Source organism: Vollenhovia emeryi, unplaced genomic scaffold (genome assembly GCF_000949405.1).
Source record: "Vollenhovia emeryi isolate VEMERY1.0 unplaced genomic scaffold, V.emery_V1.0 DF939175.1, whole genome shotgun sequence".
Lineage (NCBI taxonomy): Eukaryota > Metazoa > Arthropoda > Insecta > Hymenoptera > Formicidae > Vollenhovia > Vollenhovia emeryi.
Window position 1 is genome coordinate 432,387 of NW_011967191.1, and position 24,266 is coordinate 456,652.

Genomic DNA, 24,266 nt, shown 5'->3' on the forward strand with positions numbered 1-24,266 from the left:
TGTTTTTAAATAACTGTTTTATTTCTAGCGAATTCTGAAAATGTACAGTATATACATGATTCGTATTTTACATAATTTGCCACGTTCCCCGTCTGTCTTTCAACGATCATCGCTCTCACGTGTCTATCAGCAAGAGATCTGCGCACGACTTGGCCTTCAATATTCTGAAACAGAAGAGCGAGAAATGATCGAAATGCGAGGAATTCGTAATGAATCCAAATGTGCGATATAAATAAACGATATATGCTTCCTTTTGTAAAAATCTCTAACAACCATTTTAGTTTGAACCAAACATTGGTTACAAATGTTGTCTTAAATATTTAAATACATCAGTAAAAAATGCGACGGCATTTGATTGAATGTTAAATATTTAAGAATCGCTTACTGTGATTCACGATTTTTCACGCGTCTACACAGATGCAAAGCGATCGGTCCACTTTTAATATTGCGAAAAAGCTGTACGGCCTCGCGATGCGTCAAGTCGTGGCAGACTTGGCCATTCACAGCCAAAATCTCGTCTCCTGCGCGCAAACGGCCATCTTCAGCGGCCTGTCCGCTAGGCAGTACCGACTTTATGAAGATACCTGCGACAAATTAATGAGCATAGAATATAGAAATAAGAGAATGAAAATATAGAATTTATTATAAATCCAAAACTGATCAGGAAAGAAGTAGAACTCGTAAATGTTCCTGGAGAGCAGTGAAGTGGAAATGTTCTAATTTATTACATAATCCACGTTTAGCTAATTGAAAGCGGTATACAGCAAAGAAATACACTCGTAATTACCGATGCTTCCTTTCGGGCTGTCTCTCCCGCCAACTATGGTGAACCCTAAGGACTTCTTCCCGGTGCCTTTCTCGAAAAGCACCGTAAGGAACGTAGACACCGTACTTCTCGGCCTCCTGGGAAGAGTGCAGAACTTGGAGACACTCTGCGCGAGTCCGCTGTCCATGTTCGTCGCGAATTTCTCGGACGAGATCGATCTGTTCGACTCGTCCTTTTTGTCTCGGTGACACCTGGTCTGATGCTTTCTGAAGTGATGCGATCCGGGTGAACTTTCGACGATTACCCCGTGGCCGTCTTCCATGCTAACGTTTTCGTAATCCACGCTGCTCTCCTTCAGCTTCTTCGCTTGCTGATCGACGCCGGACAACCGCGAGACGACGATGTCGATGTCACCGGGACCGCTGCCACTACCGAGGATCTTCCTAGCCTCCGCCATGCTCAGACCGCGTAATCTCTTTCCGTTGACGATCAGGATCTCGTCGCCGATCCTCAGCGTGCCCTCCTTGTCGGCCAGTCCGTTCGGCACCACGTGAGCCACCAAGTAACCCGGACTGGACTCCGCGGTTTTCGCGATGAAGATACCGAGGCACTGGTCGGGCGTCTCCTTGGGTAGTTTCACGACCATCGTCTCCGTGGTGTACACTCTACTCCTCACTGCCTGTAAACCGGAACCGCGTTGCTTCCGTCCGGAATCCTCGTCTACGGTTCTCCCCTCTTTTTCGCGACCCGTATTGTTCTCCGCGGAGACCCGAGCCGTTTGACGATCTATCAGCGTACCGTTCGCGGCTTGACAGACGCTCGAGTACTCCTCGGTAAGAAGACTCATCCCGGAATCCTTGTCCTTAGTCTTGTCGTAGTACACGTCCAAACTGGCGAAGAGTCGCGCGGTCCCGTCGACGTCCGTGGCGGTCGAGAAGGGTCTTCTAGGCGGAAGCTGAGGAGGCGACGGTCCCAAACAGGAGTCGTTGTGGCTACTGTTGTTGAGCGGTCCGGAAGCGCCGCTGCTACATCGGTCGTCCAGCAAGGAACTGGTGGCGGAATCGTTGTCCAGGATTCCGGAGTCGTTGTCGTCCTGATCCTGATCCTCGTACAGCGGATTCGTCCGTAGCTCCTCGAGGCCCGGCAACGTGCCGTAAGAAAAGCTACGCAACCTCCGCCTCTCGCGGTCCTTGCAGTCCTTCCTGTAGATCTTGGCGATTAGCCTGTTCGTCGAGCTCTTCAGGTACCTGTCCTGCATCGCGCGGAATTTCGCCGCCAGGCAGCTGGACGGCGTGATGCTGTCGAACGCCGTCGCGTCCTTCTTAAAAATAGTCTCGCCGGCGTGCCTAGGCACCCCCGTGCTGACCGTCGTCACCGGATCGACGGGTCGATCGGCGCCGCGGTTCTCCTCGAGGAAGCTCCGATCGGTCCTCTCCCATCGATAGCCGTCAGGCATCGCGTCGTCCCGGACGGAATCCCCCTCTTTCGGCCGCCACTCGGGCTGCTTCCGAGGCGTCGAGGTGCGAAAGCCCAAGAAGGAGAACCGCTCCTCCTGCTGCTTTTTGTACAACAACCTGCTCTGCGACTTGGCGCGTCTCTTCCTCTTCGCGTGGTTGTTCCCCTCCTCCGTGATGTCCTTCAGGTCAGACTCGCAGACCGAGCGCCGGAACTCGTTCCTGGTCAGACCGCGATGCCTCAGCTCGCACATCGAACGGAACTGGACTCGTCTCGCCGACTCCTCGTCGTTGCCGTCGTTCTCGTTCTCGTTCTCGTTCTCGTCGGAATCGCGGTCCTTGAAGAAGCTCAGTCTGGTGCTCTTGACGCGGTCCAGCAGAGGATTCCGCTTCTCGCACACTCTCCGCCGTTCTTCCTGGATCCTCTTCTTGTCCTTTTTGTTGACAGTCCGCTCGGTCGTCACCTGGGAGGTCTGCACGTTGTAGCAGTTTCTCTCGGATTCGGAACTCGATGATTTTCTCCGGGCCCATCGCACTGGCGATATGTCTGAAAGATAAAGATAGAGGTATTGATAAATGTGCACGGCAAGCGGTAGAATAAATATATGAAGCTAAATGATGTACAGGTATGTTTCTACATAGCGGAATAATTGATCGCTTCGCTGATTAAAATAGATTTATAACTTTTACACTTTCGTATGCTCTTTATAAATTATAGCTTTATATTTTATCAAGATACAGTGTATTTTACTGTGAAACGCCGTACAAAATCTCGGGTGAATGATAGAATTCAGTAGATCGCGTATCCTCATTTTTGCCGGTCTGCTCGCGATTAAGAACAAGTGAGATCCGAACTCTATGACTTCCACATCAAATGTGACCACTTCTAGTGCACTTCTAGCCATGACGATACTGACAGAACTGACAAATCTGCGGGTTCCGTGAAGCATGACGCGTCTTGTACAGGATATGCGTAAAACAGGATGCGCCTGTGAGCAATTTGTTTGCACTACTATAGAACATTATTCAATTAAGCTTAGGGACACTATAGGAGCGGCAAGATAGCCGTCTAATTAAGAAATTAAGTAAATGACAATATAACTATTTTTTACGTATGTACACTAAGTCAGCGACTTCTCGCGCGTATTCGTTGAATAAAAATCAAAACCAAATTACGTATATACAATGGTAACAAAATGTTCATTAATTAATTATATCGGGGATATTTCTTTCGTTTGAAGAAGGAAGAAACAGTTTTACGTTATTTTTTTGAAAGACATTTTTTAGATAAATTAATTTTTAACAAATTTATTTCCTACCAGATTTAATGAAATGAAACGGACTTCTTGCGATCAATAATAATCACGAATCAGTAGAAATATAATCACAAAACCGTAAAATCATTAGTCACGTCTTTTCCCCTCGTTCGAGCACGGCTGCGCTGGATAAAAAACGCAAATCTTGCAATACTAACCGACGCGAATGTAAAAACACGGATTTGCGTGTCATTGTAAAATGCGTGTTGAAAGCTACACCGATACTAATTTATTCCTTGGTATTACAAGCCGCAGCTTTACGAAACGAGGCCCTGACAGCAATCGAGATAATGCAGCCAGTAACGACAGCCGCTATCGCGACTAGACCTCTTCGGTTCTTCAAGGTGAGCGTGCGGGATTTACTCATTTTAAATTAGTTCGTCATCGTGCACGGCAAACCGTCAAATCATTCGCTCGGCTATCCTTAAGAAGAAACGGGCTCTCGGCAAATAAGGCACGATTTGTCTTCCGTCGAGCAAAACCGAAAACAGCTGGTGAAGCGAGTAATTTCGTGTATACGTTATCATACGGAATGCGTAAACAGGATACCGTAAAAATAGATCCGGCACTCGAGTAACGCTTTATCGTTCTTTATGTCATGTCTGACGTCGAAACCGCAACTGTGCTGAGCTCACATAAAAGTTCTCAGATCGCGGATTGTGTTTCCCGATGTGAAATGTTTCACAATTATGTGGTTAAATAATTATATCGTTATCCGTCGTTGTTAACCGCCTGTAACCCGTGCTTTATGAACGTGAGAAATACTTTCTATATTTTTAATATACCGCAATGATAGAGAGAAGATTGTCAAATTTATTCCCGCGTCCCAATATAATACAAAACTATCGTGTATTGAATCTCAACAAAATTACCTTTTAAAGAAAGGTGCAAAAAAGACGCAAAGCATACGCGCCCAAAGAACGCGTTTAAACAACAATTCTTGTACAAAACAGCTCTTTCATCTACAAAAATAATGATATCAACAAATTGCACCAAGTGCAACAATGGATATTTGTTAGTGGCCTTCTCTAATTTAATCGCTGGATACATGTTGGTCCTGACTTTTCAATTTTTCCAAAAATGACGACGTGCGAGGCAGAACAACTCGATTCATGTACAACGAAATTTAGGGTAAAAGCACTTAATTTCGCCCAGAACGCAATATCGCCACTCGTGATATCTCGTGAACAAAGTGCTGATATCAATCGGCAATACATAGAGTTAATAGCTAACCGTGTGTAAAAATACCTACATATTACAACGTTATAGAAATAACGTCTAACTCAGGAGACGCAAGTTTAAAACAAATTTTGAGTGCTGAAAACTTTAGCAGACAGTGCAAGTTCGACATTTCATAGCGAGAATATAAGTTCAAACATTCTTTTAATGTGTAAATATTTACTAGGAATACACAATTAGTAATATACTTCACTATCTTTAACTGATTTCAACGCGTATGTTTTTGTTACGATGTTGTTTTTGGTGTCTAGATTAGGAGATGCACACAATACCGCCCATCATATTATTACGGAGGTGTCCGTAATAATATGCGCTTAGGCGACGTTACGTGCATGCATTTCTAAGAATAAAAAAAGAGTAAAAAAAAGAGCGCAAATTAACTCGACGTATAAATCTTTCGAAATCGTGTGTTATATATAATACAAATATTTTTTAACATAATAACAAATTAAAAACTTTTTGGACGCCTGCAAACGTTTATATGATGTAAAATAAATACCTATAGCTTCACAAACTCATACATATTGATAGACAATGCTTTTATAAAAATTTCTAAGGTAGGCGATATTAGACGCCATTTTTTCAAACTCCCGATTCTGCCGTTTTTTGTTTCTTTTCAATGTGGATTAAAATTGTTTAGATTTTAACCGTTCTAGCATATTGTACACGAAACACAAATGTTTCCTCTTTCATTTGAGACTAAATGCAGAGAAAAATGTCAATTACTCGTTAAGTGAGAACGATTTGAATGTTGGTAGGCGATATTAGGTGCCTCTACCCTACGTCACGACAAATTAGATGCATGGGGTGAATGAAATTTTTTAATTAAAGACCCGCAGGCTCGCTTTCCGGCTACCGTCTCAATTAGCGGCCACTATAATTAGCTGGACGATTCATTGCGGATTGTCACTGCCGTGAATCGCGTCGCGCGGTCCCACAGGACGCGCATACGGTCACGCATGAGCCTACGGACCGCGCGTCCTCGACAATGATCCTTTATATTAACGCGCATTCGCGTAGGCCGGCGTAGTGTCAATTTGCTTCTATTCTCGCTTTCCGGCCAGTCACTCGGGAAACTTGACGGAACGTTGAGTCGTAATCCCTGCATTCAGGATGGAATCCCGATTCAAGTCCCGCCACGCACGGCGCCCGCGGCACGCAAAGACGCGTGTACGCGCGGCATTTTTGCAAAAATTGGGCCGATTCTCTCCGATGGGGAGAGACGGAGGATGAAACGCCGACGGCTGTCGCGTATCGCCGAGCGTGCTTTACTCTTCCCACAGCGATTGGATGACCACACCGCCATTTCAGGCGACTTTTACCTCTGCAGCGAGACCTCGCGTGGAAATGGTAGGACGTTTCGTTGACGTCTTCGTCGGCTCGAAGGGGACTTAGGCGCAGGAGTCTCGGTGCCTCGGCGTGGCCGCGAAACCAACGCATGTCTGTAACAAATTGGAAAGTAGTCAGAGCGTGATTTTCGTACGTGAAAGCATTCGATGAATATTTCAGCGGCGCGCCTCTAACTCTTTCGAGCGTTCGCTAAGTGATGCTTTTGTTACTTCAATTTCAGGAATAAAGGAATTCCCCGGCGAGAACTCGGAGAGCGCGTCCGTTAAAAATTAAAACCGTGAATGGGATGTTCCGTGCATTTGTTATTCTGACACTCCGGTAATGAGAAAGCGTCCCTATTTATCAAGATTTTTAACGATGTAAGCGCGCTGAAGATTAACTGCATAAAAGTGAAATGGTAAATCTTGGGAAGTGAATGGACCTTATACTGGATGTCGATGGCGACAATCACCGCTGAATCCAGGCTGTCTCTTTTCACTCGTTATTGCACTTGTTTCTGATACGATCTAATAACGAGATAGAGAAAATCGCACGTGATGATGATTCCATTGATGTACATATGAAAGAAGCGGTGATAAATTTAGCAGATAGCGAAACCTATATTTCTCTGTCAATTTCACGCAAACTCTTTCATACACCCTCAGAAAGAATTTCTGTTACCGAGACAACAAATATTCTTGACGCATTTATATTTCTCGCAACCTCATTTAGTAGAAAAATAAGACAATATCAAAATAAAATCAACAATTCTTATTCTCCTCTGTCGAATTAAAAAAGAGTGACTTACTATATTGAAGAGTAACTTATATAAATGTAAGTTTATGTATTCTTGCGTTTAGAATAAATTTTCTCTCCATCTTACAACGAAGTTATAGTGTAATAAATATGATTGGCGCTATATCCTATTTTATGATACATTGAAGTGCAATAGCATTGGATCCGGAAATGTTTTCTGTGGGTGTAAAATTTTAATCCGAGATTTAATTACAAACGTAATATTGGTATGTGAGTAATGTTAAAATAAAAAATTGTAGCGATTAATAGTCTCTTACGAAAGTTCAAGAAGAAATATACTTGAATCAGAAAATCTGTCGATAAAATCCGCGAGTTGTAGGATAGTTTGAACATAATGCAATTAAAGAACGTAAATACACTCAATTAATTTAAAGTTTTGGACGTCAAGTGAATTAAACAGAGAGAAATAAAACATGTACGTTCCATGTCTTTGTCCGAAATAATTTTACAGAAAAGGATATTACGTTGCAAATCAGATTTTGTTACTGTACATTGCTTTTATCTGTACGACATTTTGCAATTCTCGCGTAATTATTGGATTATTTTTGATTTAATAATTATTATTCTTACGAAAGAATGAGAAATATAGGTACTTCAGCCATCGTACGTATGACATTTAATATCGATGCCAGATTTATGCCTGCGCGTTCGAACGAAGTGGTACGTGAGTATCCAGCATCACCGTCGTTTCTCGCAACGGTACTTCCAAGACAAGGAGGCCGCATCATCTACGTCGTCTAGCGCACAACTTTTCATGCCGGCGGCACTGTATGATACGCATATCTTAACTCGAAGATTTTCAATCACTCGCTATCCCTTCGCGGTACAAAGGACAGAAATTTTATGCATGTCGAACAATAGACCGGTAAAAGGGAGATTTACTTCTTGGCTCTTACTATCCTCTTTTTATATTCTTGCGGCGATAAATGTTTATCCTCGCGAGAGATGATACTTTGCGTTCTCCAGGGGCGGTTTATTCGAGACTTCGCACGAACGACGTTCGTGCAAATTTTTTCGAGTTTATGGATCTTTCTATCTTCCAGGAATGTCGGCGACCGGAATTGCCGGGCGCATTCCATGCCAACTGCACGCGTACAGTTGAAGAGAGATTCTTAGAAGTTCGCTTCGAAGGATTTTACATACATCTTATATTAAATGTTGCGCTGCGTGTCATTGCGGTACACCGTATGTTGCAATAAGTGCAATTATTATGCTGTAATATCGAGCTAATTATTATGGATTGCAAATCGAATCGATTTTTAGTGCGTGGGGAGCGGTACTTAGTAATATCGTTTTATTGCCCGCGGTTCGGCCGATAAAGAAATTAATCCGCTGATACCGTTGCCAGAAGCGGAACGGTAATTCGTTCACCTTTTTCACCAATAAACGCATTGGACGGAATATTCACGAGAGGCAAATACCGTTCGTCTGACCCGTATAGAATCCATAAAGTTTTCCTTGCTAATCGGCAGATAGGATATAATTGCGAATACTATAAATGCGTGCGATACTGCCGAATCGAGTTAATTCGCGAACAGAGGAACGCATGCCCGGTGAAATTATTGCAGGGACAAGAATGCCGATAACGACCAAACGCTAATTGGAAAACGCTTATCCGCTTACGTGTATGTACAAACCAGGCAAAGGAATAGAACGTTGTATAATAAGTGCACATTTATATCGAATATAAGCGACTTTTGACGACTGTTTGGCCGATAGAAAAATTCATTTTTATTTTAATAATTATTTTTATATTATTAAACTGAATTTTTCTATCGGAATATATTAAAGTTGACGGCTATTTTCAGGTGTAAAAGCATTTATGACACCGAGTATATACTCTGGTACACTTTGGTATATATATGTACCAAACAATCGCCAAAAATCGCCTTATGTTGCACAAAGAGAGAGGGGGAGAGAGAGGGGGGGACTGCTCCAGACTAATCTTATACACGGTGTCCAAAATCAATTGTATTTTCTTTTAACCGCGCAGAGATTGGCTAATCTTGAATTGATTTTTTCTGCTAGAAAATTTGATATTGTTTTAATGCTGCTTTGTTACTCGTTAGAAGTTCGAAAAAGGAGTTTACAATTACTTTTTTAATCTGCTTTCACGGCCTGAAAAATATCCGTGTCTCGTGTCGTGTATTCGTAAAAGAAAAATCAAATAGGAGACGACCAACGAATTCGCACAATTGAAGGAAAATATTATCTCTATATAACTGTTAAAATTTACATTTTATAATTAATGTGGAATTTTATATAATCATATACAATTGTGAACAATGTCGGATTGAGCCACGCGATTCTAGATATCTTTTCGAATGTACATTTCACAACTTTATTTCCTTTTCGCGCAACATGCTGTCTGGTGAACAGGCACAGATAGAATCGATTGGCATTCAGAAAAATATCACCTGCGCATTGACCAATAAATGTGCCATATTCTTACCGTTACGAGACACACTACATTTTACGTAATGGCTGAAACTTGAAAAGACGCAGTACAAAACTGTGGATAAAATTTCATATGTTATCTCACTGTAATGTATATAATAATTAATTAAAATATGTTTACGTGTTAAATTATACAAATATAAAGCATTTAGAAAAAAAACATTGAACTGCTACACGGAGAGAATTGTCCTTTAAAATTATATAATCGCGGCGTGAGACAACATGGCATTTTGAAGAACTTTATGCGAGTTTTCTGAAATTTTACCACACTTTTTACTATAAGTAATTATGCCATTATGCCATGTTGTCCCACGATTTTCAGGACAAATTTCAAGAGAAAATTCTCTCCGCGTATAATAACGCATATAATTGTTGTATATGCAGAATAATGTAATTGTGAAGCGTGTATTTGTACACTTTAATGTTAAGGTATTTTGCTGTTATAAGAAAGATAAAGGCCATACGAACGCATTGAACGGAACAATCTTTCATTGCACGAGTGACAGACGGGATCTATAGGATACCTCATGCGTTTAATTAAATCGCGGTGCGTTACGCAAGATGTTAATGCACGGTAATAATTATACCTGTCTGCGTAAGTGTGCGTAACCGCCGACTACGAGGACAGAGCTACGTGAAGGAGGAAGAAAAATTAGGGGTAGGGAGGGTATGCGTACGACTTTCTCCGATGCAAAATATGTGTGCCATCACCTTCTTAGCTCCTTTCCGGAGGCTACGCCTCTCCGCCTTTTCACTTTTCGTGGATCCAGCCCACGCGCGCAATCACGGCGCACAGTCGGACTTAATTAAACTCGCAATCAGGAGCGCCGACCTGATAAGATCGCTCCGAAACGCGCTGGTAGATCTGTCTACCGAGGAGTTTATAATTGCACGTGCGCTCACTGCGATACGTTGATTTGTATTTATTTACGGAATGCACAAACACATTGGTTACCCGTGCACCTATTTGCTGGGAATCGATTCGACACGGTCTAATTTTTCACGTTACACTTTCGTCGAAATCGTTTGATTCAATTTTTCAGCTGAATCTTTTTCAGGAGATAAGAGATTTTACGCTAATACTATTAGGTCTGCCAATTTGGCCAGAACGTATGGGTCTATCGCGGCGCGCATCGTGATAAATGTTGCAGAAAAGTCGCGGTCGTAAAACGCTCGAAGAATGCGGGAGCCAAGCGTCCAGTTATTCCAGCATAGATTTATCGTTCCACTTTCGTGGCTGCCGATCTGCTCCTCCGGCTGCGGCTGCCGGCGCGGCGGCACGGACTTCACCTCGCTGGCGAGTCTAGCCGCCGTTGCAGCTCCGGATTGTAAATCTTCGCAGCGTGGCGAGACGCGGTTGTTATCGTCGCGCGTTACACCCGCTCCACGCTCGAGATCCATATTATTTCTCGCTCCCGACATCGTAATCCAACGCGGTACGTAGTGAGAGATCAGAAAATAATGTACGACGCCTCGATACTTAATTTCTTAATACCCGAGATACGCGGGCTCCTCGCTCGCGTCAGTTGCGCCACTCGACCGCTTTGTCCTCGCCGGAAGTGAGAAGAGATGCGTGAGACATTTTTCGCGATCGCGCATAGCATTCGAGTACTTCTCGAGCTGTGCCAATTTCACGAATTGGAAACCTGCTATCTCGCATTGGCAGCCTATCTCATAACAGGGGACTTTCTTCTATGCAAATATTTTTCTTCATAATCCAAGAGAAAATTATCATCGAGGCAGATTTAGCAACTTGTAATTCCACTGTGTGCGTGAATTTATAAATTAAAAAAAAAGGGATTTAGTTTCCTTCGTAAAGCGACGTATTTTCAAAACTCTTTTCTTTATTCTAGATTACTTGTTTGTTTATTTATTTCATATAGAATTGATTCCTTTTTGGCCACACCGACATCCGACGACTCGAGAATTTGTAGTAGAAAAGTATAGCGAATGTCACTCGACTAAATCATGCGCGTTTTTAGACTCGAGTTTTACGAACCGAATTATTATTATTATTATTCCTTTCATACGCATCTCGTACAAAGTTCACAGACAATTTTCTACTCGATCGTTATTTACTTGTCGCGTGTTTCTTTTTCGATCGGACTGAGTCGTAACTGCAACAATGGGAATCCGCGTTGCACTTGCAGCTGCCGGCCAGCGCGTTTCCTTTCTAATTACAAGTAATTCAGTTGCAAAATACTGTCGAGCACGTCTCGCAATAAACGATAAAAACAAAATGCCTGCGGTGACTGCGTTTCGCCTTAAAACTTGTACTTTTATATAGTAATTGCGCAATTAGGCGCACGAAGGTATAGAGTGGTAACGCACTTGTATCAAATTACATTCAGGGGACAGGTGAATTTTCGAATACCGTTTTACATGAAGAACATTATTCGGTCACCGATATATTGTCATCATTGTTGGTGTAACCAAGAAGGAATTAATTCTATATGAGACATAACGTTCCTAATATCATTATGCATCATAGATTAGTTTTTTAATATCCCTGTAGAACACGTTTCGCCTATACCGTACGAGTAACTTTGATATTTGAATATCTCGACTTTGGTACGGTTTTTAAAATGCAAAAAGTAACTAGCGACGAAGATGGCCGCGGCAGTAGAGTTGATTTTGAACAATTTCCAACTTTTTCTGTGATACAAGTGATACAACATTGACGTTAGAAACGTTTACTAAGGAAAATTGCAATTTTTGACGTTATTTGGACGCCATTTTGCGTTATTTTGCGTTTTAAAAACGTGTTCGAACGAAGTTGGGGGACTCGAAAATGTAAAGAAATGACATTAAAAACGTTATTGGGACAGTTTGCGATATTTTGCGTATAAAGATAACATCAAAATGTCACACCTCCACATGTATGCAGTATTGGAAAGCGACAGAAAGAGATACGATCAATCATCTTTAAACGCGGCGACAAATAACGACGCTCGCGGATTTATCCGACAGAGAATTCATCATTCGACGCGCACGTATAGTGAATGCAATTTGAGGCAAAGTGTAACGCGTACGTAAAGCGTGACGTGCCCCGGATGCTCATAAAAACATTCTCCGCCGCGTGGCTATCGAGTCGTAACCCGCTCCGCTTCCTAGGTATTGTTATCGCGTACCCGGGGGATTCTGGGCTCCGCATCCCATTACGGACCCAACGATGCGGCTTATCCGCGCGTCGTCTTCGGAGCACGAGCGGATTTTCGGATATCATCGCCCACAGCTCGCCAGGCCGCTCGCCTACGATTCTACGATCGTAGAAGAGCGAGGTAGCCCACGTTTCTCTCTCACTCGCGGTAATTTGACGAACTCTTATGGCCAGTCTCTGATTACAGGGTCCCTACTCGAGACTAATCTTATCGAGACGCTGCCGCTTTTCCGCACCAGTCTGTCCGAGGAAATACGAGCATCCGTCGCGTGCATAAACTTTTTACGCTCGCATCCTTTTCGAGTACGATCACGAATCTCCCGAGAGATCCTCTCCGCATCTCAAGTCTCGGCTATCTCGAGGCACGTCGCTCTTATCAGCCATGTATGTTCTCTCGCTTATCTGTTTGCAGATGCGATCCGACTTCTTTGATTCCGTGGCGTTCCACGCTTTACTGAGTACCTGTAAAAACTTTATCCTTGCCTCTTATCGAGAGATTTCTTCTAATGTGCGCAATTAATGCAATAAATTATACCGCGGTCGTAGACGGTAACGTTGCGGCGTAGTATCGCGACAATATTTGGCGAAGGAATGCTCTTGGGACCCCGAGTCCGACGATGCATTAAGCGTGTGTATACAGAGGTCTATACCCGTAATTTAGGGAATCAGATAGCGATAAAAAATGTTTCGTGGACCGGTTCGGCGTAACGTTACCTTGATGGCTCAGTTTGGCCGCGGACAACGCGGATTTTACGACGGGAATTCTTTAATGAATGTTTTATAGCGAAATAAAAAGTAAACGTCACCTCGCGACTTAAACGCCGTGTTTTATTATTAACAATACATATCCGAATTGGAACTCGGTACTGAGAAGCGCCCGGGTATTCGATGCACCAATGCACATTTGTAACTTGCAAGCTGCCACGCGGCCAGTTCAGTTTTCTTCAGAACTAACACAGTTTGCAAATAGTATTTTGCATATTTTCCTCGTCTCTCGTGCCAATTATCTCGCTCAGTTATAAAATTTTTCCTGCCACTGTAGCGTTAACTTTTAATCCTCGTTGCAACGCCAAACATTCTTCGGAAGGTATTAATTATTTTTATGCGATGACGGACGGCGTTCCGTTAGAAATAAAAGGAAACGTTCAGCGGCGTGCGCTGTCAAGTCGAAGCTAGATATTTCATTCGCGCCAGGGACCAACTTGAGACTACACTTGGCCTATGTCGCGTAGACGTGGGACAAAATACAGGACAAGTCGACGATTCCCGCGGATTCGCGACACAGACTACTTCCAGCGATAGCCAGGCATCAAGTTAATCTCTCAAGATGACTTTTGAATGGTATCTCGCGGGTAACTCGCGGGTAACCGGCCAACGGGAGAGGAAGAGGGAGAGAGAGAGAGGGAGAGAGCCCCGTGTCCACTAGGCGCGTTCTATCAAGGCCGCGGGCGAGGTAGTCCTTTTATTTTCTGGCCATTTGACGAGAGCGACATGCCGAGCATTCCTCGCCGGAATAGCCGTGTAACTATGCCCTCGGCATTGCGGCCCGGCCTGTGTGTGTTCGAGCGTGTACGCTATCGGGCCGATGCGCGCCGCGGCCGCGGCCGCGGCCGCGGCGAACGCACGCCCCGTTTATTCGCGTGCGTTCCAAGTGGCATGAACGTGTGTAGGTGCATACGCGCCAGCTAGATACGCGCGTACGCACACGTACACGCGCGCAGGACGCGCTCATATAAATAAGACACGCGACACACGCGCGCGCGCGCGCGCGTATGCGTAAAGGACGGGGCTCCAAGGTCGATTACTGGCCAACCCTTCCTCCGCCATTACTCGGAGAGCTCGCTCCGGGACGGAAGGAGAAAGAGAAAGGGACGGGGAGACAATGAGCCGGAGAAATCTGCCGTACGATTTCCAGCCGATTTCTGAGTAATGATTGGCTCCTACCTCTGCGCTCGCTCGCACTTTTCGGCGACGATATCGCTGACCGTCGCGTTTCCGCATCCGCGATGAGGGATTTTTACTCTCCGCTGTTTTAGTTGAGCTTCTACCTCCCGTCAGATAGGAGACATTAGTGTTATGCCGCGTAAATTATCATCATTCCAGAAAACCTGTACGTCTTGGAAACATGTCTCTGTTATCTCTGTAAATTCCGGTGCCGTCGTGCGGCGAACAGCCGGACGTTCTCCAGAAGGATAATATCCTTAGGTCCCAACGTCGGGTCGCGTGTCACCGACCCGAGTTGCGGTCGGCTCGATCTCGGTTCGCGGCGACGCTAAATCTGCTCCTAAAACGCGCAAGCTGGCACCGCGCGCCGGCCGTGTTGTTATTACGGCCTGACATCCACGGGGGGGCACGTCAGCCTCGGAATATCGGAATAGCTTTCGCCGTGGCCCCAGGACCGGAAGCGGGATACGTGCGCGGACAATTGGCCGGCGGGCCGCGATTGATCGCGGCAGCTCGTGGAAGCCGGCGCGGACCCCCGTCCGCCACAACGGAGAGCACAATCCGATGTAGCAGTTTTGCTCCGGCGACCCTCTTCAGCCGCGCGCGCTCGACTTTCCGGTTTAACCGCTCCTTCTTCTAATCGCTCCTCTTCCTGTCGGTCGATCCCTTCGTCCTTGGTCTTCCATACGCACCTGGAGACGCAGCCACCAGCGAGCCCGCGTCTCTAGCCATTTCGTCCCGCGTTGAAGCCGTAAAGGAGACGTTTTCTCGCAATCTTACGAAAACGATTCCCGGTGCTTCTCGCTTCGTCGTCACCACCGTCGAACTCGTCGAGATCTAACGAATCCACGAACGCGTCGCGAATTGAAAACTACAGATTGGGTACAGTGATGGACAGAATGGTTGCGACATCTTTTTTTAGAGAGTTTAAAAACACGCATTTAGATTCAGTTCACATCCCAAAACATTTTCTCTGAAGAAAATTTTACTAGAGAAGTAAACTGAAAACGCTGAAAATAGAAAGTGTCGCAACCATTCTGTCCATCACTGTACCGCTTAAAATATACGGGGTGTCATGCGATGACCGAATCCGCCGGAACATTTAAATAGAGCGAGACAAACTGAATCGAAAAGTCCTGTATCATTTTGCAAAATTTACAATAGTTTTCGAGTAATAAACAAAAAGGCGTGGGCGAATGAGCGCACGAGAAGCAGTAGGCCGAACTCAGCAGGCATGTAACATGTTTTATTTGTTTAGTCTTGTAGCAACGGTGGGCGTCCGATAGCAGGAGGGTGGAGCGATGCGCCGAAAAAAAGTTGTCACGCAGCGAGCGGCGAGCTTCAGATTATGCTTACCGCACGCCCCTCGCTGCTACGAGACTAAACAAATAAGCCATTTAGTGTCTGCCGAGTCCGGCCTATTGCTTCTCGTGCGCTCATTCGCCCACGCCTTTTTGTTTATTACTCGAAAACTATTGTGAATTTTGCAAAATGATACAGGACTTTTCGATTCAGTTTGCCCCGCTCTATTTAAATTTCCGGCGAATTCGATCATCGCATGGCACCCTGTATATTGACTCATTCAATTTCAACGAGACTTCTATCCATTTCTTTAGAACGTGATCAGCAGTCGCGTTCTTATTCTCTCGAGACTTGATATTGAAAAGTCCTCTTTTAGAGGACGGCGAAATGCAGGAAGACTGGCATATCTGGGACACGTCATGCGTGACGCAAAGTGTCAACTTTTGCAGTTGATTAGCGAAGGCAAAATAGAGGACAGGAAAGAATTAGGACGGAAGAAGATGTCATAGTCGCGCAACATCAAACACTGATCCGGAGTTAGGACTGTGGAAGACTTAAGTCAACGGCACACGATTCTATTTTTCCTACTGGATTGCTTACGAGAGCCAATCAGGATTTAGCCTTAAGTCACCTGATCTAAAACTATGCATCCCTATTGGTCCTCGTAAGCAATCCAGTATAAGGGATAAATAGTATCGTCTGCCGTTGGCTTTAGGTTCCATCCAGACAAACTTGCATAGCGTATAAACCTATGTATAAGGAAACTAATTGGACCATAAATTCACACATAAGGAAATAGACCAATCAATTTTTTTTATGCTCATGCACCTGTGCAAGTTTGTCTGAATAGGCCCTTAATAAACACAGCTAGGAATAAACAAGAAATGAAAAATGTGGTCGCAAATATCCATTAATGAACGCGCATTGGAAGAAGAAGAAGTCCTCTTTATTCTCTCCGTTCGACACAGATACGAGTCTTTCTCCTCGCCTCTTTCTGACTTTTCCGGACTTTATGGATCGCGCAGCCTCGGCACGATCGCTAATATACGACCGTATCCGCGTCGACGGTCCACATTCGCGTCCAGGAGCCGCTACATATTGCGGTCGCGTGTTGTCGACAAGACGGAATGCCCGATGAGACTTTTCCGATGCGACGTCGCGACATCGTCGACACTGAATTTTATTCACCGGGGAGAATGTCCGCCGTAGACAAATGGTCGGGTAACGCGCTGATAGCGATTGAGGTCGCACGCGAACAGGGACGGGATCATGAAAGCTCACTTAGTTACCGGGTTAAGCCCCACCCTGGGCAACGCGGTGCAGCCCGTCACAGGCCCATCCCGGAGACTCGGGTCTTAATTCTTGAGATCATCATCAAGGATGAAAAAATCGGGACAGGTGACGCCGCGGGATGCGTGCGGATCCTGCAATCACTTCTTATTGACGCGTCCGATCGTCGGAGCGAAACAGGCGATGAATTCGGCGGGATTATCGGGGCTGGTGGTGCCTCGAGTTTCCTCGGTATTGCGTAATCCGTGCGACCGGCCGTACGTCACGTCGAAATTCACGCGTCAGGACCGCGAACGTGTCCGCCAGCCGTGGCCTTCCCGGCCGACCGGTCGGTTCGAGGTTGAATTGTCGCGTCGGATCACTATCGGAGCGTAAGAGGAATGTCGTGTGCACGCGCGTATGCAAACCCGGGACACACCACGGGGTGATACACGGAGGGATAAGAGATACCGTGAGTCTGCGTGCTTTCTACCGTGACGCACCTTAGATCGAGATCGAATCGAACGATACGGAGCTAGTCCGGGTTGGTGCTGAGTTTAAACGGCATTTTTCATCGAGAATTCATTCCTGCTTACAAGCCATTTCGTGCCCCAGCGCGTTTACGAACGAGCGCGTTCGAACGTTCAACTAGGCCGACGTAGATAAATTTTCCATGTTCTGTCGCGGAATAAATCGCCGAGGAATTTCGGGGCATAGACCGAACGTAAAGGGAAGACGTTCGAAAGACGCCCGAGAAATTCTTAAGGATCTTTTCCACCTTTACGCAGTATATTTCGTAACAGAATTCGAAAACTGTTAATTAATTCGAATAATTTCGAAAACTTGTAAATTAATCTGATACACGGAGAGAATTTTCTCCTAAAATTTACCCTGAAAAATAAATCGTGTAATCGTCGGACAACGTATGGTATTTTGAACAACTGTATGAGAGTATTTTGAAATTTTACCATACATTCTACTAGTAAAACGTATACTAACAATAAGTACAATTACTAGTAAAATGTATGGTAAAATTTCAAAAAACTCTCATAAAGTTCTTTAAAATACTATGCTGTCTCACGATTGCAGTTTTCAAAATTTTACTATACATTTTATTAGTAAAATGTTTTTGAGAACGAATAACATACTCATTAACGGAATACATAGATAAAGTGATTTTATCAATAAACAGTCCAGGCAATTTTTACTTTGCGCTCCTAATGACGAAGTCGTAATAGGAATTCAACACCGTTTCACAATTTGCTTACAAAATCATATTTGTTATGCAATTATCGCGCAGTGTGATACTCGGAATCTAAAAAAAGCTCGCCTGCCTTCCTATCGCCGTCCGGATACAGAAACTGATCTAACGTGCACTTTATGCCGCGCATGAAAAAAAAAACGTATGCGCAACTCGCTTGTTCGCTCGCCACGGTTGCTTACGCGCATTTAAGGGAAAAAAAAGAAAGAAGAAAAGATAATATATATGATTCAAGTAGCGTACGGAGTGAAAGTTTCGAACGTAACGAGTGCGCTCACTGTGCCGATACCTGCTATGCGCGTTCCAGATAATTAATGTCGTTTCGCATACATAACATTCTGCGACCTGTAGAGGGGAGGAGAGGAGGGCGGTCACTTTTATTTTACGTGACTCATTCAGTATTCTCGAAGGAACCTACGAGATGCATAATTAATACGCAATTAACGTACAGAGTGAACAGAGGCCCAAGTTTGTTAAACTTAAGGCCCGAACACGAAAAAATTTAAGCAGGGAAACTTGAGACTGAAAAATTTTAACCAATCGGAATTTTCGGCATCGCTTAAGTTTTAAAGTGGCCGTTTACGTTTTTGGCAGTCATTGGTCATTTCCCTCAAGTCTTAAGTTTTTTCGTGTGTTCGGGCCTTTATTGCGACGTAAAGACGATGTTAAGGCGAGCACACGAAAACATTTAAGCAGTAAAACTTAAGACTTGAAGGAAATGACCAATGACTGTCGAGAACGTAAGCAGCCATCTTGAAACTTAAGTAATGCTGAAAATTCCGATTGGTTGAAAATTTCAAGTCCTACGGCAAGTTTTGTCGTGTGTTCGGACCTTTGTTCGCATAATTAATGGCGTCCGGTTCGTGCTTTCGGACTCCTTTGCTTTATTAGACGATATTCGACGCGGTATCTGGAGGAAGTTGTTGACGATCTCGCTCGAAGGTTGAAATTTTCAAGCCGAGATGAGAATGTTCCGTGCCCCCTTCGCTGTCATTAAGGCACTTTTTGCGTCAAGCGGCTGGAAAGTGGTCAGTCATCCGTGATGAAACGCTATCAAATTACATCTTTTTTCAGCGGACACCGCGCTGTACTTTCGCTTCGAAAGCTCTTCCTCGATTTATGAAGCGTGCGATACCGAATTCGCGATGCGCGCGCTGGCAAACCACTCGCTCTTTACTCGCGGCGTTCGAAACCGCGTAAAAAAAAAGGAGCTAGCGGCCTACGTGCCTCGTTAATATGCCGATTGCAAAATCGCGCTGTACGCGGCTCCGTAAACTTACGGGCGCGAGGAAAGAAAGGAACTTATCTCGGCGGATCTCCTCGCGTATATCGAAAGGCACTGCATTAAAGTCGCGCGAAACGAGCAGGTCGTAGATCAAATCAGTTAATATGCGTACGAGGAGAGACACGTGTCTCTCTACGATTCTGATGGACTCTGGACGCGTTTGCGAAACCAGTTGAAAGCGTAAGGAGTTCTTTTCCTTCTGAAAATAAGAATGATCCAAGACCGCTGAAGGATGCGGGGAAAATATGCGCGGTTCGAGGAGAACTCGTCGAGTCCCGTCAAATTCGTCCGCGTGCGGTCCCTCGCGCGCTTTATTTCGAACACGTATCTCGGCGAGGAATGTTGAAGATACCGTTCGCTTTTTCATTGCCGAATGTTACTATATTCGTAACCGCTTGAAACTTGTGCGTAACCCACATATAATTGCGGTGTAATTTCTTACGCGGCTGGGAGCAGCGGAGTGTTTATCGACGCCGTGGTTTACGAGACGTCGTTAAAAACGCTGTTGAAATCCGCTTCCTGGTCGCGCGAAGTACGTCCTAAAATGCGCGCCGTGCCCGGTTGAGGAGGAGCAGTCTCTTCAGGTGAGAAGTATGTACTCGCGAGATACCTACGTGCGTGCGAGCGTTCACAAACAACTCCGGCCGCGAATAAATTCATTACGAAATGCCGATGCGACGGCGTGTTTGCAGAAATTAACAGAGTAAATCCGCGATGCTCGAAACCGCGCGAGCGCGGTTGCGTTGTTGTCACGCGTGCACAAGTGTTTACGAATTCGCGGTCGTGTCGTAATGGTACTCCGTGATCGATTTACAGTGAATTTTTCCTTGGCGAAAATATCGAGGCTTCTTAAAATGCAAATGTAGAAACAATATTGATAAGCGACATTCGGTCGTTTCATGTGAATGGCACAAATGGTACAGTGACGGACAGAACGTTCGCGAGACTGTTTTTTCAATGAGTTCAGGAACACGCATTGTTAGATTGAGGGTCGCATTTTAAAATCTTCCTCCCCGAGGGATATTTCACTCGATGGCCATTCCGAAACCATTTCGAGCGTTTCCGATCTATTTCTCGAGTTCCTAAACTCATTTTTTTAAAAGTGTCGCAACCATTCTATTTATCACTGTACACGGAGAGAATTTTCTGTTAAAATTTATTCTGAAAATCGTGTAATCGTGGGACAACGTGGCATTTCAAATCATTTTATGAGAGTTTTTGAAATTTTACCATACATTTTACTAGCAAAATGTATACTAATTGTAAGTACAATTGCTAACAAAATGTATGTTAGAATTTCAAAAAAACTCATAAAATTCTTCGAAATGTTATGTTGTCTCACGATTACACGATCTTCAGGATAAATTTCAAGACAAAATTCTCTCTATGTAGGAAACGCTTTTAACAGTCAAGTTGGATCTTAATTAGTGTTTAATTTTATCTTTATTCTATCACATTAAGATCCCACTTGACTAAAGACGTTTCTATTACTATTTGTAAATATGAAATGACTAGATGTAAAAAAGACAAACGGATCAATTCTGAGTATGTTTTGAGAGTTGCTGGATATTAAAATTCTTTTGAAGCAAAATACATTTGAAATAAGTGGGTAAGTAACTAAGGACTCTCGATGATGAAATTAACAATTAAAGTAAACGGTTAACAGTATGTAAGTTGACGTCAGAACAACTTTTAATTACTGATAAGATATATGTATAATTACGAATCGTACGTTTCCACTCTGCCTTGAGCCACCATCAGCGATCGCTTCGAATTATAATTACATATCTTATTAGTAATTAAAAATCGTTATGACGCTGACTTCCGCACTGTTAATCGCATTGTACTCTCAAGGCCTACCTTTTACTATAATTTCATAAATTTTATTATCGAAAATCCTCAGTTATTCATTCACTTGTTCAAAGCGTATTTCGCTTAAAAGGAGTTTTAACCCTTGGAAAAATTTACTTTAAATTAAAGTTTTTAAGTAATCTTTCAAATCTCTCTCTAAGAGTTTACGTAAAGAAGTTAAAAGTTCACTTAAGAAATTTTAGAGTAATTTTGGACAACAAAATTGAGTGACGCTTATTGTCGCCAGTGGTAATGAAACAAAGGGACAATTTTTTTGAAAGTCGACCAGACTTGCAAAAAATGATCTCTGTTTAAGTCACAACGTTTCGACCTCTTTATCGGATCATTTTCAAGTACAATCTAATGTTGACTAAAAAAATTAATTTATGCCAAAACAGAATGAGTTCATAAATCTGTGGCAGCAAATTCATAATATCATATATCTCGGTAGTCAATGGATATTTAATAGCGATGTCAATTTCTAAAATTTCCAAGCAGCAACCGTACGTTTGTGGATCTCGAATAAAACTATAAAATTGACATCGCTATTAAAAATCCACTGACTACCGAGACATATATGATATTATAAATTTGCTGTCACAGACTCATAAACTTATTCTGTTTCGGCATAAATTAATTTTTTCAGCTAACATTAGATTGTACTTTAAAAAGACAAAAGATAAAGAGATCAAAACGTGACTTAAATAAAGATCTTTTGTGCCAGTCTGGTGGACTTTAAAAAAAATGTTCCCTTTGTTTAATTTGGGACACTTAAAGTAATTTTTAGATAGCCAAGCCTGTCGAAGTTCCCGCCAGGTGGCCGCGCGGCATAGCACTTTCTCGTAAGAAGAAAACCGCACGCGGAATTATAAATTATACCACATACTTTTCACAATTTTCAAAGTTTTCTTTTAAATTCTGAAAGTAAGTTTGAAGTTTATAAATAAAAATGTTAAGTGTCTCCAAATTTACTTTTCACATTTCTTATTTTCCTAAAGTAAACTTTTAAGGTTTCCCCGAGCTATATTTTTCCCAAGGGAATATCCGACACTCAAATGCCGCGCGATATATTTAATAGCCAACGGTAATCGCGACGCGAACGAAATGGAGTTCAGACATTCCCCGGAGCGAAACAGCCCCGTGACAATCAACCGAAGATCGTTACCGCGCGTGTTTGTCGCTGTGTCGCGTGAAAAAAGTGACGTGCAAACATATGTCGGATCGCGGCGAACGTGTCCCCGCGACTCGTACGAGCCGAGCATCTCGGTCTCCGAACGGAACCGTGTAATTTCAAGTCCGTTAACCAAATCGTATCCGCGAACCAAACAACCGCACAGGTGTGTTATCCGTTTCACTTTACTACTTCGCTGCCGCTTTATGCGGCGGATACCGGTAGCAAGGTAAATATCGTTCCCTCGGGGGGGAAAAATGACGAAAAAAAAAGCGGAAGAAGTAAAGGAAAACACAGCTCGGCGCACTCCGTCTCGGAACAGCCAAGTGCGCTCGGATAACGATAATCCGTCGTTTCACATCGTTAAGGACTGCGCGCGTACGGCCGCGCCGCGCTGCGCTCCGCTCTGCTCTCCGCTCTGCTCCGCGCGCGAATCCCAGCTAATTGTGAATAATATAATTAGACGGGATTCCCATGGTTTCCCTTTTGTGTGGGATCGACGGCGTGGCGGAACGAGCGAGCGGCACGACGAGACGACGATTCATCGCGGGCGCGAGGACGGAGGAATCCGAGCGCCGGCGACGAGCGACGGTCGCGATTGAAATAACAGCTCGTGTGAAATTCGGAATCATGTCAGCTGGGGGGACATGTAATCGTGATGTAATTCTTATAAAGTGTGCTACCGCGCGAGTCGCACCGCTACACCTGTTCGCGGCGCCGACGCGCGCGGTTGCATCGTCGCCTGATGGCTCTGGGATTTAAATCCGGCTGTCCGGAAGTTACCCGCTTCATTTCTTCCCTCGCGCGTTCCCGGCAGTTTCCGAACTAATTTTGGACTCGGTAATATTTGAATTTAGAGTGCCTTCGACTGTACAACAACGCCATTCGATATCGGCGCCGATAATATTGCGCTAATCTGATAATTTTTCGTATCTAACGATTGACTCACATTATTGTTTATTTTCTCCGCGTGCAACTTCCTCTATTAAACGCACGATTCCGAGATCCTCCGTTCGTTCGACTTAGAATTAGAGTAATGCTTATTGTTTAACTTATTGACTGGTAGTTTATTCATATCAATAGTCATTTGATAATATATCGTATGTTAAATGAGACGCGGAGGAAATGTTTAAATGTACGCGTTGTCGGTTCTTTCAAATTTAATACGTGGAAAAGGGGAATTTTTGCTGTAGGGGTCACGGAATTAGACAGTAACGTTAAGAAAAATCGTACATAATCATCTTACGTCAAATAACGAGACATGGAATTCTTTAAGTACGTCAAAAGAATGCGGCTGTAGCATAATTATATAACGCACTCAGAACTTTCTTAGTAATATTTTCTCTTTCCCCATAGGAATGCGATTACTTTTACGTAATCTCTAATATAAAAGGGTCAAGCATTTCAGCGTCAAATAAATTAGTTAATTCATTAGTTAGGTCCGGTTTTTCATTTTCTGGTTAACTGTAGACCCTAGTGGCACGACATATTGGCGCAATATTGGGAAATAATGCAAATCTAGTGTTCCCAATGTTCGTCCAATATTGTAAGATGGACGCCTTCTCTTATTTAGCCAATATGTCTATTCGGAAATATTGTATCAATTTTAGGTCAATATTCTTATTACATTGTTAAATATTGGCCAA

General features: G+C 43.8%; 1 protein-coding gene across 1 annotated transcript in view; it reads right to left on the bottom strand.

Annotated features, from left to right (window-relative positions):
- The window catches only part of LOC105563442, a 26,154-nt gene continuing 1,888 nt past the window's right edge, over positions 1-24,266 (bottom strand). Inside the window, exons 2-5 of the mRNA XM_012015046.1 lie at positions 6,098-6,217; positions 788-2,767; positions 386-584; positions 1-164 (exon numbers count right to left, since the gene is read on the bottom strand). Coding sequence (XP_011870436.1) covers positions 116-164; positions 386-584; positions 788-2,767; positions 6,098-6,215 — 2,346 coding nt within the window. The 5' untranslated portion in view covers positions 6,216-6,217 and the 3' untranslated portion in view covers positions 1-115. The remainder of the gene's footprint in view (positions 165-385; positions 585-787; positions 2,768-6,097; positions 6,218-24,266) is intronic.